The 16,909-nt window shown below is 35.6% G+C and overlaps 1 protein-coding gene and 1 non-coding gene across 2 annotated transcripts in view; both read left to right on the top strand.

Moving 5' to 3' along the window:
* The window catches only part of NSF (N-ethylmaleimide sensitive factor, vesicle fusing ATPase), a 146,908-nt gene that overhangs the window by 74,990 nt on the left and 55,009 nt on the right, over positions 1 to 16,909 (top strand). Inside the window, exons 10-12 of the mRNA XM_004432596.3 lie at positions 13,972 to 14,137; positions 14,974 to 15,048; positions 15,236 to 15,423. Of these exons, the coding sequence (XP_004432653.1) occupies positions 13,972 to 14,137; positions 14,974 to 15,048; positions 15,236 to 15,423 (429 nt within the window). The remainder of the gene's footprint in view (positions 1 to 13,971; positions 14,138 to 14,973; positions 15,049 to 15,235; positions 15,424 to 16,909) is intronic.
* LOC147915045 (small nucleolar RNA U13) lies at positions 9,199 to 9,259 on the top strand. Its single transcript, XR_015554823.1, has one exon. It is a non-coding gene; the product is annotated as a small nucleolar RNA U13 (small nucleolar RNA).

Raw genomic sequence — 16,909 nt, 5'->3', positions numbered from 1 at the left:
TTTTATTTATTTATTTATTTTTCCCCCAAAGCCCCAGTAGATAGTTGTATGTCATAGCTGCACATGCGTCTAGTTGTTGTATGTGGGATGCGGCCTCAGCATGGCTGGAGAAGCGGTGCATTGGTGCGCGCCCGGGATCCGAACCCGGGCTGCCAGCAGCGGAGCGCATGCACTTAACCGCTAAGCCATAGGGCCGGCCCAGGATTCATTCATATATAAAGATATATATATGAATGAATGATTCATATATATATATGAATGAACATATGGAGATATATATATATATATATATCTTTTTGGTTCCGTTTCCCTGGAGAACCCTAACTAATATTAACATATTTATTTCATTGACAGAAAGTTTAAAAACAATGCCATGGGGTTTCTGGTTCTGGCAATACAGTAGACTAGGTAACCTGAAAAGCTTCCTTCTACTAACACCTTCAAATGCTGGGTAAAATATAACTAAAATCTGGCCGGCCTGGTGGCGTAGTGCTTAAGTTCGCATGCTCCGCTTTGGCGGCCCAGGGTTCGCAGTTTCGGATCCTGGGTGTGGACTGACACACCGCTTGTCAAGCCATGCTGTGGCAGCATCCCATATAAAATAGAGGAAGATGGGCACGGATGTTAGCCCAGCGCCAATCTTCCTCAGCAAAAAGAGGAGGATTGGCATCGGATGTTAACTCAGGGCTAATCTTCCTCTCACACACACACACACACAAATATATATAAAATAATTTTAAATACATAATTGAGCTCTCAGGAAAGAAAAGGAAATCTCCAGAAATGAAAAGAAAACTCTGAAAATTACAGTGGTAAAGATATGAGCTGTAGCTTTTGGTTTTGGTAATGTATGAATTTAGGTTTTAGCACCCACTAGGGGTCAGAAAATGAGTCCTTGAACTCATTTAAAGTGTGGAATATGAACTGGAACCTTCAAAAGGGTTGTGTCCTCAATGAAAAGAGTGGACTAGAAAATTTCCACCTACCAGCACGGAGAAATAACAAAAACATTTAACTAACTGCCTAGGTTCTGGAGTGGAGCTGGGGCATCTCCCATGGGAATTCTAAACCGTGGATCCTTGACTCATGCTGTTTAGGATTTGAAAAAAAAAGAATACACACACACACACCACCTAGGTAGTCTAGAGCCCCCACACTGAGAAATTAATTTAAAAATTAATCCCGAGCTGTGATACCATAGGGTTGTCATATATAAGGAAATCCCAAGGGATACTCCAACAATTGAGGCCACAAGAGATTCTCACAGGGGAAGCTAAAATAGCTTCAAGAAATGGAAATCAAAACTTAGAACTCAGCAACCAGTTTAAACATAAGCTGATAAGTTTCAGCTGAAGAGAAAGATGAACAAAAGAATAGATCTAAAGAAATAACCCAGAATTTAGCACAGAGAGATAAAGAGATGGAAAATATGAAAGAGAAGTTGAGATAACAGGGTTAAAATGAGAAGTCCAAATAGAAAGAATAGTGTAGAAGCAGTATTCAAAGAGAGAATGGCTGAGAATTTTCTAGAATTGATAAAAAACATAAATACTCAGATTCAGGTAGCACTATGAGTCCAAATAGGATAAATAAAAATTCATTTATATCTAGAACCTTTGTAGTGAAACTGGAGAATGCCCAAGAAAAAAGAGAAACATCTTAATATCAACAAAAAAGAAATGATGATGACAGAGAGATACCACTACATTGACAGCAAACTTTTCAACAACAACAAGAGATACCAGAAAACGGTAGAATAATATCTCCACAGAGCTAAGTGAAAATAGCTGTCAACTTAAAATTTTATACCCAGCTTAATTCTCACTCAGGAATAAGGGTGAAATAAAGACATTTTTTCAGGCAAAGGCTAGTAGAATTAACTAGTCACAGATGTTTGCTGGAAGAATGTAAAACAGGATGTACTTGAGACTGAAGGAAATTGAACCCAGGAGGAAACAGTGGATGTAAGAAACAATGACGAGCAATGAAATTGTTGAAAATGTAGATAAAATCTGGGACTGCTGGTAGTGGCAGATTAGGTAATTTGAATCATGCCTGCTGCTGAAGACTATCGGAAAAGCTCAGCAAAGTATTTTAAAATTTTTTGCTTGGAGGCATCAGAGAACTTACAAGATCTAGGAAGAGAATGGAGGCCCAGAAAAAAAGGTCCTAGTGTATGGGTCACTGTTCCTCTGGAGGTATTAGCCGTTTCTGGAGGGAGCTGCTAAATAGCTATGCAGCCCTTTTGAGAGGCTGGTGGGCATAAGTGGGGCAGAGATTAGAGCCCATGGCCCACAAAGAAGAGACACCTGATGAACATGCCTTATTTTGAGTTGGGACCCTGAAGGGCTACACTATAGGTGCAAGGGTTAACTAGAAGTGGGCATGCTGTCACAGAGGCTGCAGATCAGCTTTGAATCATGTCATTCTCTAAAATTAGATTGATGGCAGCAGGCATCTGGCAGAATTGTGGATCCTTCCTGGAGGAAGGTAATATCATGCAAGGCCACAAATTATTTCTGCAGTTTGCAAATGTAATGTCTGATTTATAATCAAAAGCAACCAGATGCACAAAGATGTAAACAGCATGAAGAAAGAGAAACAAAAGATGATAAAATTGGGCCTCCAGATATTGAAATTCTCAGATATAGCCTTTTTTTTTTTTTTTTAAAGATTTTATTTATTTTATTTTTTCCCCCCAAAGCCCCATTGGATAGTTGTGTGTCGTAGCTGCACATCCTTCTAGTTGCTGCATGTGGGACTCGGCCTCAGGATGAACGGAGAAGTGGTGCCTCGATGCGCACCCGGGATCCGAACCCGGGCCACCAGCATCGCAGCGCACGCGCTTAACCACCAAGCCACAGGGCCGGCCTGATATAGCCTTTTAAAATGACTATGTTGGGCCGGCTCTGTGGCTTGGTGGTTAAGCGCGCGCGCTCTGATGCTGGCGGCCCGGGTTCGGATCCCGGGAGCGCCCGGAGGCACCACTTCTCCGTCCAACGCGAGGCCGGGTGCCACGGACAGCAACTAGAAGGATGTGAACCTATGACATACAACTGTCTACTGGGGCTTTGGGGGGAAAAAACTGAATAAATAAAATCTTAAAAAAAAAAAAATAAAAAAAAAAATAAAATGACTATGTTTATCATGGTCAAGGAGATAAAATTGAGACAAGATTGAGAATTTTGGAAGAGCACTGGAAACTGTTAAAAAAAGTCAAGTGGAAATTCTGGAAATTTGAAAGTCAGTAACTGAAATTAACTCAAATGAATGGGTTTAAACAGCAGATTAGATACATCTGAAGAGAGAATTAGTGAACTGAAAGATGTTAGATGAAAATAACCAGAGACAAAGGATGAAAGGTATGAAGAGGGATAGAAAATACGTTGAGAAGCTCTAGTGGATATATTTAAAAGTTCCAGAAAGTCAGGAGAAAGAGGATGAGGCAAAAGCAATATTTGAAGAGAAAATGGTTTAGAAGTTTTTTTCTAACACTGATGAACATCAGTTCACAGATTCCAGAAGTGCAATGAACCTCAAGCAAGAGAAATACCAAAGAAATCTACAGCTATAGATATCATTGTTAAACTGCTGAAAACCAAAAACAAAGAGAAAAATCTTAAAAGCAGCTAGAGAAAAAAGAAAGATTATCTTCAAATAAGCAACAATTATCTGGCAGCTGTCTTCTCAATAGAAATGATGGAAACCAGAAATCAATTGAATGCCATTTTTAAGGAGCTAAAAGAGAATAACTATCAAATTAGAATTTTATATCCAGTAAGTGGATAAATTGTCATATAAATATACAGTGGAGTACTCCACAGTAATAAAAATAAACAGACTATGGCTATACACAGTTGTGAATCTCACAAATAAATACTGAGCAAAAGAAACCAGACAAGAAAGAATACATACTGTATGATTCCATTTCTGTAAAGCTCAAGTAAGGTATAGTGTTTAATGATGCATACTTAGGTGGTAAACTATAAAAGAAAGTGAGAAACAATTACTATAAAAATCAGATTGTGTTGCCTATGGGGAATGGTGGGGGAGGGGTATTGGGGAAGGGTTGTGAGGAGGTGCTCCCAGGATGCTGGCGCTATTCTGTTTCTTGTTGTGGTTATGTGAATGCTAATTTTGTGACAATTCATTGAGGCACACATTCACATTTTGTGAACCTTCCCTCTATGTGCGCCATTACTTTACAATAAAAACGTTTAACAAAGGTAAATTATATAAGCATTCACTGTATAAAACAATGATAATGATCAATGTGGGTTTTTTTAAGGATAGAACTAAAATATGGAACAAAACATGGGAAGTGAATCAAATCCATGTAAGTTCCTTGTATTATTTGGAAAGAAGATAGTAATGTTAATTAACATAAAAATTTAAGTCAAGTGTGTATGTGAAAATTGTGTATAACTCTCAAGCTTTTCCAAAGCATGAGAAGGAGCTAGGGAAGGAATAAAGAAAACTCAAATACTTTAGAAGGCAAGAAAGGAATAATAAGAGTCAAAGAAAATGTGGGATACTGGGAATATAACTGAAAAAAAATTTCACTTACAACAGCAATCAGAACGATAAGTACCTAGGATTAAATCTAATAGGAAAATTAAAGGAGAAAATTATAAACATTTTTGAAAATCTGTTTCAAGAGCTAATAGTAAGATAGAACATGTTCATGTATGAGAATACTGACAATATCATAAAAATGACAGTTCTGCCCATAATCTGTAAATTCAGTGCTTTGCCAATCAAGTTTAACAGGGATTTTTTAAAGAATTTGACAGCTTGATTCTAATTTTTTTTTTTTTGATGCTTGAAGAGCCATGAAAATTCTGAAGAATAATGAAGACTTATTTTGTGAGATATCAAGACTTACTATAAAAGTAAAGCTATAGTAATTAAGATAAGTTATATAGTCACGCAAAAACAGACCAAGGAAACAGAATAGAACACAGGAAGAGCTTGCCATATGAAAAATGAGGATGCCACTCAGAGGGGAAAGAATAGACTATTCCATCATTGGCCCTCTGTTTAGAAAAAGATAAAATGCAGTCCCTATCTTACATCATACAGAATGGCGAAATGGATTTGCAAAAAATAAAACTAAAACTTACAAGAGAAAACATTTTTAGAAGAAAAATGAGCAAAAGTCCTTAAGAATTGACTCTAGGGAAGAATTTCTTTATTAAAATATAGAAATCAAGTCCATAAAAGAAAAAAAATGTTAATTTGGCTACATTAATATAAAGAAAATTACGTCTGACAAAGTACACTAAATACAAATATCTCAAACTCGAGAAGATATTTGCAATGCATATAATCCACAAAGAATTGGCATCTGCTATAATAAGTTCCCTGTAATAAGTAAGAAAAAGGCAAACACCACAATTTAAAAAAAAAACTGACAAAGGATATGAACAGGCAGTTCTCAGAGGAAGACCCCAACTGAAGATAAGCAAATGAAAAGATGCTCAGAAGATGCATAATAAGAGACATTGTTTTATAAACAACTTGGTAAAATTTACAAAGACTAATAACACTAAAAGTTGGTGAGGTTGTGGTGAAACAGGGCCTCATATACATTACTAGTCATAGTACATATAAATTAGAAGAATGTACCAACTGGGGAATATCTTACAGATTAATTTGACATCATCTTACAAAAATAAAGATGCAGAAGTCCCATGACCCATGAGTTCTACTTCAAGACAGCTATCCTGGAGAAACACTTTTGCACTCGTGCACAAAAGGACATGTACCAGGATGTTGATTGCTGCACTATTTGTAATGGGGAAAAAGTGGAAACATCTTGATTCTTCCCCAGTAGGAAACGGTATATCTTACAAACATTAAAATGAACAACAGATTTCCATGGATCAATATGAATAACACTCAGAAACATAATAACATCTAATATTTTTTTAAAAAAAAGTCTAGTGAGCTTACCTAAATCTAATTTACCCTATTTCCTACTTTTTCATATTTTTGTTGATGGTAAAAATAAATTTTAAACATTGCCTTTATAACAAAGCTTAATGCTTCAGATCTGCTCTTTGGGTGCTTAATCGTTTCAGTTTTACACAAGGTAGTCTTCTCCCCGGGTTCCCTGTATCCCATTAAGTTCTTGTTCATGTTCAGGTCTCTGGCCATCTCAGCCACGTTGGTTCCAGCAGGCATGGGTCCTGTTGGATTGGTGCAAGTCCAATAACTTGATCTCAACTCTTCAGACAGTCCCAGAACCAATTCAGTTTTATAAGTCATCCCTAATACTACAATATTTTCTGCTTCGAATATCTTTTTAACATACAACATACCAAGAAAAATAGTCATCACCATTTACTATCTGGGTTGAAAGAATCCCTTTTTAAAAATTATTTTTAAGTTATTTTACGAATAACTTACAAATGGAAGAATGAAGTGAAACACTATGCAATTATTTAATAAGAGCTTAAATATAGCAAACCAAATTTTTATTCCATATTTTCCTGGTTTTGAAGATGTGTGTATATATATATATATATATATAACCAAACTTAGCAGGAACCTCTGAATGTAACTAACTGTTCATCAGTTGTCATGCATGACCTTGTACATACTGATTCTAAATATCAAATACATCTCTTATAGATTCTAGCTTATCATTACTTCTGGTTCTTCTTATATTTGCATCAAGACACAATACTTGAAGAATTTTTTTTTAAATCTTTGGCTCATGATTTTGTTAAAGAGAGGATGGCCATCAGATGCTCCATAATTGCAAAACATTTTTATTTTTAGATTTGTATACACCTTTTAGAATAATCCAATTTTTTAATGTGTTTATCATCTATTTCTTCTGGTCATCTCTCTGATACCTGCCTTCAGCATCTGTCTACTTAGAAACCATATCAAGGAAACTTTGATGCACAGATGAAATAAAAGATGAAAGAATAGGGGCTAGCCCGGTGGCGCAAGCGCTTAAGTGCGCGCACACCAACGCACTGCTTGGCAAGCCATGCTGTAGCAGCGTCCCATATAAAGTGGAGGAAGATGGGCACGGATGTTAGCCCAGGGCCAGTCTCCCTCAGCAAAACAAAAAAAAAAAAAGGAGGATTGGCAGATGTTAGCACAGGGCTGATCTCCTCACAAAAAAAAAAAAAAAAAAAGATGAAAGAATACTGTTATGTGTCCTTTTAGAAAAATGAGGTGGCCTAGTTTCTTGTCACAAAATATTGCACGGTGAAGACTTTTTGTTGAATAAATAATTGGATGAAAATGCCATATTTTCTTTTTGTCCTTAGAAATATATTATTCACTCATTCTTTTTTTTTTTTAATAATTTTATTTATTTATTTTTCCCCAAAGCCCCAGTAGATAGTTGTATGTCATAGCTGCACATCCTTCTAGTTGCTGTATGTGGGACGTGGCCTCAGCATGGCCGGAGAAGCAGTGCGTCGGTGCACACCGGGGATCCGAACCCAGGCCACCAGCATCGGAGCGCGTGCACTTAACCGCTAAGCCACGGGGCCGGCCCCACTCATTCTTGAGTTTGAGAAAATTTATGTAAGATATCATCTGAAGGCACATAGTCTGAGATTTTACTTAACGGTGATCAACTTCACCATCTTCATTAGAGTCTCATGCTGCTATCTCACTTTTTGCATTTACCTTTGGATTCATCTAATAATTATGAAATATCTTCCTCTGTCGATTTTCTTTTCTTTGCCATTATGGCCAGGGAATAAAAAAAATCTGACTTCTCAACTGTGTTCAGTTAAAGCTAAAATCAGGCAACAAAGATAGTGGATGGTGTCTCCAGACTTCTTTTATACCTTGAAAGGTGATGCAATACTTTGAGCAACACAATAAGAAAACTGAAGGATGATGTCATAGTGATGTTTATTTCACTATTGCATCATTCTTCTAAACAATTGCATCATTCTTGCATTTTCTTATTTCAGTCTTAGCATAGTTGGGAATAATTGATGAATAATGATGACATAATTGCTAGAATATTGAAATAGTGTAATATGTCTTAGATTTATAAAAAGATCCAGTGGACCCATATGGTAATTACAAGTTAGAAGGAGTTTTAGTCTATTTTTTAAAATATATTTTCCTCTTTGTTCTGTGGAAGACTTGTAAGAAAAAAAACGTCATGAGATATCAATCTTTATAAACAGTTAAAACTGCTCAACAAAGAAACTGAAAAACTGAAATTGTGTCCAATGGACCCTAATGGTATACTGAGGATTAGACACTAGATGCAGGTGAGTTATAATGCCCTGTAAAGAAGCATTTTATAAAATCTGTTGTGATAGTTTCCACATGGCTGCTAAAGTATCTTTGGTGCTGTTTTTAAACTTGCAGACAGTTTAAATATGACACTATTAATGATAAAACTGAGTTGGCAAAGACTTTCTAGGTAGATATTAATCATAACCAGCCTTTGCAGTTATATCTTTCTCAGTCCTTACATCCAGAAGTGGCTTGGTATATTCGGCTAATGACCCCGTGGAAGGTGTGTGTGTTACATAATAAAGAAAAGCATCACCTCTGTGATTCTGGACAGTCCGGGCTGACAGAGATGAACACTTGCATATAGGTCAAACTAGTTAAATATAGAACAGCCGTTTTCGAAGGCTGTTGCCAGGGGCTCAACAGCATCAGCTGTTTCTATGGGGGAAGACTTTGCAGGTGGTAAGAACAGAGTAGAAGCCAGTGAATTGAAGAGGATTGTGTTGTGGAAATTTAAACTCTTTGGTAAAGGGTTTATTGATGATTCAGCTATGTTAATCTGTGAACATTAGTCTTGACATCTTCCTTACCTAATTCCTAATTTATTGCAATAAGAACTTGCCCTTATTTAAGTAACACACCTGTGAAAATTGATGTTATTGTACTGACTAGGTTGGGGGAAGAGACTTGATGACAGGTCACAAGATTAGTAAGGTTCTGAAAAGGTCAGAATTGTACTGAATTATGTTTAGGACAGATTGCTCCTGTGATCATTTAATCAAACACAGTATTTCTATTGTCTTTGGCTTCCCTTTCACATAGATGATTTTTGAGGTTGGACTGAGAAGGAAGTCTTGATTCCAGTGGCAACATAAGGCACATTCACAGGAAAAATTCATACATCATAGCAGCTTTTTGTCTCATGCTGTATTGGTAGACATTAAATTAAAATGTCTTTTAAAAATAACGTAGATCCTTTTGTAGTTCATAAGCATGATGATTGGGTATTCACACTATTACGTGAGATGTGAGAAAAACTAATAATAAAAATGATGTAGAATCTCAGTTTTTCAGTTACAAACAGGAGTGTCCTTGTATTGGACTGAAGATGGCAAGAATTAATACCCTGCTATATAGAAGTGTTTGGCAAAGCTAAGGTTGTAGTTCTGATTCCTCATTCTCAGTCTTTTCTACAGATAGAAAGATGAATAGTTTTTGGTATTGAATTTTTTTTAAGCAGCGAGCTATCATTTATCATCAGACATCTGTTCAATAAATATGATAATATTGAGAAATTAATTTTTTTCAGATTTGAATTTAGTTTTTAAAACATTTGTAGAAGGAGAACAATTTATAGTATTGTTCAGGAAAAAAAATAAAACCTAGTTAAATTTTAATTTGATGAACACATGACTATCGTCTTGCATAGAATTGCATTAAAGAGTGAACAATACTCCAAATATGAATAATGGAATGTAAGATTATAAGATATTTTATCTGTTTTTTTACTTATTATTATTTTCTGGTACACAATGTTATGAATTTTAACACATGTATAATTTCATGTAACCACCACCAAAATCCAGATACAGAACATTTATGTCACCCCTAAAAATTGCCTCATGCTGGCCCTTTATGGTCATTCTCCCTTTGCTAATAATTCCTGGTAACTACTCATCTGTTATCCTTCCCTATAGTTTTGTCTTTTCAAGAATGTCGTATAAATGGGATCATAGTATGTAACCCTCTACATAGTTTTACATAGTATGTAAAACTCTCTTACAGATTCTGTTTACCTCATTTATGTACCATTATTTCTCACTTACCTTCCAACTACATACTTCTCCTTTTTCATCCTAAAGTCAGGATTAAAATCATCTTATATAAAGGATAAATATAGAAAGGATATAGGATATAAAGGATATAAAATCTTCTCATATATATTCTCCTTTTGAAAATCCTTTGGTGATCTTCCCTGTTTCAGTAGAAAGGCCTGCTTCTGGATTTTGTTCCCTGTTGTGATAGTACTCTAAGTTCTGTTTCTCACATTGGGTAAATTTTATTATCCCTCTTATAGGACCTTGGCTGCCTCTGAGCCATTTGTTCAGGTGACCCTGCACGCTTCTACATTCTAATCTGTTAGGCCCTCTCTTTCTCCTTCTATGCGTCTTTCTTCAGGAACAAATTCTCATACACAAAAACAAGTACACCTGTTAGTAAGGAGGACACAAAGTTGTATTTGTAGATGATAAGATTGGGTACCTAGAAAATTCAAAAGAATCAACTAAAAAAACTTAGATGTTTATATAAATAAGAGAAAACTTAGATGTTTATATAAATAAGAGAGTAAAGTAGCCAGGTATGACATAAATATACAAAAATTAATGTTGTTTCTTCATACATATTGTTTCTGAAATATAATGGAAAAATCCCATTCACAATTGCAACCAAAAAACATAAATAGTTAGAAGTCTTGATGAAGAAATTTATGTGACAAAAACTACAAAACTTTATTGGGAGACATAAAGGACTTGAATAATTGGAGAGACATTCTTCTTAAGAACTGAATATGCTCTAAAGTTATTATAGGGGCCAGCTTAGTGGCGTAGTGGTTAAGTGCGGGCGCTCCGCTGCTGGCGGCCCGGGTTCGGATCCTGGGCACGCACCAATGCACCGCTTATCAAGCCATGCTGTGGCGGCATCCCATATAAAGTGGAGGAAGATGGGCACAGATGTTAGCTCAGGGCCAGTCTTCCTCAGCAAAAAGAGGAGGATTGGCATGGATGTTAGCTCAGGGCTGATCTTCCTCACAAAAAAAATTAAAAAAAAAAAAAAAGATATTATAGTACTTCCTAAACTAATTTAGAGATTTAATCTAATTCCAATTGAAACTTGGATTTTTTGTTTGCTTTTAATTGGTGGAGGTTGTTTTTACTCTGGTAGAATGATTCTAATGTTTATTGGGAAGAAAACATGGTTGAAAATAGCCAAGACAGTCATGCAAAAGAAGAAGAATGTGTGGAGGGGAAGAGCTTGCCCAACCTACTACTATAGTAGTACAGGCTGGTAATAATCTAGCATACATAAAAATATAAAGCCCGATAAAAATGGCATCTCAGTCAATGAAGAAAGGATAATTTAGGATTGGATCAGTTAGTTAACTATTTGAAGAAAAATTACTTGGATTCTTACTTCACTTGTACCATATATAAAAATAAAACTCCAGATAGGTTAAAGAATTATATGTAAAGTAAAAATTTAAAACAGAAAAAAATGTAGGTGACCATGAGTATCTGTAATGGGGGAGGATTTTAACGATAAAAGTAATAGAAAGCATCATAAAAATAAAAATTGATAATGGCTATTTAAATAGTAAAGAGAAAATTTAAAAAACCCTTCCATTATCAAAATTATACCATAAATAAAAGACAAATGGCAAACTGGGATAAAATATTTATAACAAATATAAAAATACCCTTAATATATAAAGAATTGTTTTATGAATCAATAAGAAAAATTCTTAAATCCCAACAGAAAAATGTGCAGAGGACATGAACAAATAAAAAGAGAAAAATTACCAATGGTAAAAAAAATATGATTTAAAAAGTGCCAGCCTCTTCAGTAATTAAACAAATGCCAGTTAAAAACAACTGAGAAATTCCATTGTTCATTTATCAAGTTGAGAATTATTTTTTAAAATTTTCTAATATTCATTGCTTGTGAGGATGTATTGAGCTATGCACTGGCATATACTGTGGTGAGAAATAAAGTAATAAAACCTTTCTGGAAAAGTATTTGACAGCCTATTTCAAGGGCCTTAAAATACTCAAGGTACCTTTTAACCTAGCAATTTGCCTTCAGGAAGTAATCTGTATATATTGTCAAGGATTTGCATATAAAAATGTTCATTGCAACAACATATATAGTACTAAAAACTTAGAAATTATTGAATATCTGAAAGTAAGGAATTGATGTGGAGTAGGGGAGTTAAACTGTGAAACCAGTCATACAGTGAAATATTATGGAGCCATTAAAAATCATAGTGTATAGTTGTATTTATAGGCATGGGAAGGGGTTTAAGATAATATCTGGACTGAAAAAAAGGATACAAGCTATTTACATAGCATCAAATTAATAATATTAGTTATTTCTAGCTAGTTGAATTTTGGGTCACTATGATTTCTTTACGTTTTTTGGTATTTTTCCAGATTTTCTCTAATGATCATGTGTTTTGTAATTAGAAACAAAAATAATTTTAAATTGTTTTTAAAGAACGGTTAATGTTCAAGAGAATACAAGATGCAGTGAGTTCCGGATTTTTTTTTTTTTTTTTTTGTGAGGGAGATTAGCCCTGAGATAACATCTGTCGCCAATCCTCCTCTTTTGGCTGAGGGAGACTGGCCCTGGGCTAACATCCGTGCCCATCTTCCTCCGCTTTATATGGGACGCCGCCACAATGTGGCTTGACAAGCAGTGTGTCAGTGCGTGCCTGGGATCCCAACCCCAGACCGCGGTAGCAGAGTGCGCGCGGACTTAACTGCTCCGCCACCGGGCCAGCCCCATGATTTTTTAATTAAAATAAATTTAAAATATAGAAATAAATCTACAGAATATTAACAGCGTTTATCTTTATGTGATATAGTTTATTTTTAACTTATTTCAATTTGTTTTACTTTTGCTCAGTTAACATCTAATACATACTAAAGTAAAAAAAAAAAAAAAGATTATATCCTTGCCAGAGTTTTAATGAGTACCAACCATATCTAATCCTGAATCTCACTGCACCTATATTATCCAGATGTTGTCATATTTAATTTATGTTCATTTTCACCTGTTTTGTTTTGTTAATCCCTAATGGTTTTTTGTTTTAAAAAAGAAAGAAAATTTCTAGAGTGCACTTCCCCCTTTGGTTCCTAATAAGAGACTTAATTACCTAAATATAAATTGTTGGAAGGTCCATGTTAACTTAACCTAGTGAATTATTAGCATTTAAAAGGATTTGCATCTATCAAAGGTTCAAAATATATAAACTAATTTCTTTTAATGATGACTCTATATCCAATAAACTAAAACAGAAATCACTATGACTCTATATCCAATAAACTAAAACAGAAATCACTATGCAGAAGAAACAGCACCCCCTCTACTGTGTTCTTTTTATAAATTGCGTCTCTGTTTTCACTTTACTGTTAAGAAGTAATCTGTTTTCATGTGATATAACTAGATATGAATCAGGTTCAATTCCTTCCCCCATTTGCCCAATTCCTAGGTGACCTCTGGGTGGAGTTACCATTTAGCTATAAAATATGATAAACAAATGTTAAACCTACTGATTCTAGGACAATCCTTTCACCAAAACTCACCAGAATGGGAGGGAGTTGACATTCACTGACTTAAGAAGTGCATCTGATAAGTATGAGAGTTCTTCTTTCAAATGGTGAGATAAGAAATGAGTGTAAATGAACAGTTAGTTATTTGATGGACTCTTCACTTTCATCAGCATATAACATGTATTTTTGTTTTATGGCTATTAAATATGAGGTTCTGGAATGCCTTTTCAGTTTGTAGAATTCTGAGAATGCAGTTCTAACACCTTTGAGAGGGCAGCTATGATTATACTTGCTATATTTATTAGTCAAAATGGAGCAAAGTCAATCTGTGGAAAGCTTTGTTTTGCTTTTTTGATTAGTTTGTTTAATAAGATATTCAAATTATGACCTTTAATATAATTTTTTCCCTTATTAGCTTGGTGCTAACAGTGGTTTGCACATCATCATCTTTGATGAAATTGATGCCATCTGCAAGCAGAGAGGGAGCATGGCTGGTAGCACAGGAGTTCATGACACTGTCGTCAACCAGTTGCTGTCCAAAATTGATGGGGTAGAGCAACTGAACAACATCTTAGTCATTGGTATGTTTTCTTTAAAAAAAACTACTATGATTTCAAGAACATTAGACACATAGGTTCTGAATTAAGATCTGTGTAGGTTGTAATTACACTATTTTGCCAGTGTTTCCAAATTAGAATCGAGTGATATTGAAGAATTTGACTATTTTAATGTCTAGCCTTTATAGAACAAATAAAAGATGGCTTTTACTGACTCATGGCTTTAAGCTTATAGCTCACAGATGAAAAAGGCAGCTCAATGTGATGCAGTGGTTTTCATTCTGGGTCCCATAGGCCTCCAGGGGTCCTTAGAGGTGGTTCAGGGTCTGTGAGGGCCAGGGAGTGAGCTTCAGATCATGCATCCCTATTATAACTTCTTCTTTTAACTGTTTTATGTACTGAGGTTTTTCTTAAGATGACTTTTGAAAAAAAACCACGCACACAAAACTTCTGCTGCCTATGAAGGTTGAAAACCATTGGCCTATGAAAAAGGGAGAGGGCTTTGGGGTGAGACAGATAGAGCATGTTCACGTTGCCTCTCTCTCACTTTGACAGGTTACCTACCCTCTCTGAACCTTGAATTTTCTCTTTAAATACTCGAAGTTTTCATTACATTTATGTTCCATTGGCTTGTACAGTAGTGAAATACTAAAGCAAAGTCCCTAAGTATTTGTGTTAGAACAGATCAAGAACAAATGATATTTTTACTTGAGAATAATTGGTTTTCTATTTGACTTTTATAAAATGTCCTCTTAGCTTGTCAGGGAAATTATTATTCTTACATATACTTAAGGGACATTTTATCTTATTTTTGAACTCTGATGATTGGTGTGTTGTTTTGTTTTAACATCTGTGCTCAGGAATGACCAACAGACCAGATCTGATAGATGAGGCTCTCCTTCGACCTGGAAGACTGGAAGTTAAAATGGAGATAGGTAAGCAGATCTGTTACTGATTGGGGCATGTGGAGTGTATTTAGAGTTCATTAGCAGGAGCAAAGTCATGTAACAATGTTTGTTAGAAAAGTTGTATGTCATGAGAAGCAGATGTTTACGTGCTTGAGTACCTATAAGAAAAGCATTAGGATTATAATAATCTCTATTTTATTTTCAATTTTATCAGGCTTACCAGATGAGAAAGGTCGACTACAGATCCTTCATATCCACACTGCAAGAATGAGAGGGCATCAGTTACTCTCTGCTGACGTAGACATTAAAGAACTGGCTGTAGAGACCAAGAATTTCAGTGGTGCTGAACTGGAGGGTCTGGTGCGAGCAGCACAGTCCACTGCTATGAACAGACACATAAAGGTCAGTCAAATCAACTAACAGATTAGGAGTCTGCAGTCCTATAAATACTCTGCCAATATTCTTTCTCTTTCTTTCAAGCATACCAAGAGCTACAGTAATGCTGACTTTTGACAAAGAGACATGGTAAAAGAAATAGGAATTAATTGTCAATTGCTAAACCTTCAGAGTAACCATAAAAACGCTAAATGGTAGCATCTGCCCCGTGGTAACCACTGACGCATCTACCTTAAGTTGCCACCATTTGATACAGACGTGAAGAAGATTTTGCAGAATGTTTTTGTTTTTTTGTGAAGAAGATCAGCCCTGAGCTAGCATCCATGCCAATCTTCCTCTTCTTGCTGAGGAAGACTGGCCCTGAGCTAACATCTTTGCTCATCTTCCTCCACTTTATGTGGGACACCGCCACAGCATGGCCTGACAAGCGGTGCGTTGGTGCGCACCCAGGATCCGAACCCTGGGCCACCTGCAGCAGAGTGCGAGCACTTAACCGCTATGCCACAGGGCAGGCCCCTGCACTACTTCTTACTTGCAAATCTGAAGGATTATATATTCTGTACAGTGGTAATTAACATTTCAGCTTTATAATTAAAAAAATTATAACTGCAAATAGTCAACAAAAATTAGAAACTGAGATATGGACAAGGATGTATATGGCATCCTCTCAAATCAGCCAATAATAACAAAAATGGAAATGGCTAACATTTATATAGTTTGTAAGGCACTTCCACATACAGTATTTAATTTCATTTTCACAAAAACCCAATGAAATGGGTAGTTATTTCTCCCTAACAGATCAGAAACAAAAAAGTGAAATAATTACAGTGCATAACCACCCTTTCTGACTATGAACTCTGTGATCTTTCCACCATTCCTCATTGTCTCATGTGTAGATAAACCCAATACGTGCTTAAAGAAAGTATGTTTCTTAGTGAAGCAATGGCTTAGAGGCATTTTGGGATAAGATTATCATGGTAAAGATGACAAATGACTAATAAGAGAAAAATCTGGTGGCTAATGCATATGAAAAATCTGATAACTAATAAACTATTTATTGTGGATTATATCAAAAACACTGATGTGGTCTGAGGTGAAAGATCAGGATGGTGAGGAGCAATTTTCACATCATTTACACAGTTTTTCTGGAAGTCACCATCACTTCTTACAAAGACATTTCTCATGGCAAGGAGAAAGAATGAATGAATGAAATGAGAGGATCCATTCTATAAGGAACCCAATACTATATTCCTATACTATCCAGAACTTTGGCATTCTTTTTTTTTTTTTTTTTAAATGCAGTAGTACTAGTAGCCTGCTCCTGCCAGGTCTCCAGTATTTTAAAGAGGTTTTTCTTACCACACTGTCCAAAGTGGCTTCCTCCAGTATGGCATTCTCGAGCTAGAACAAAGTCACTTCTAGTATGTAGGGAAATTATGACTTTATATGAATAGAGTTTGATTCAGAATACATCTATAAGTTTACTAATTTA

The sequence above is a fragment of the Ceratotherium simum genome, chromosome 16 (assembly GCF_057802395.1).
Source record: "Ceratotherium simum simum isolate JZ-2026a chromosome 16, ASM5780239v1, whole genome shotgun sequence".
Classification (NCBI taxonomy): domain Eukaryota; kingdom Metazoa; phylum Chordata; class Mammalia; order Perissodactyla; family Rhinocerotidae; genus Ceratotherium; species Ceratotherium simum.
This window is presented reverse-complemented; position numbering and strand designations above follow the sequence as displayed.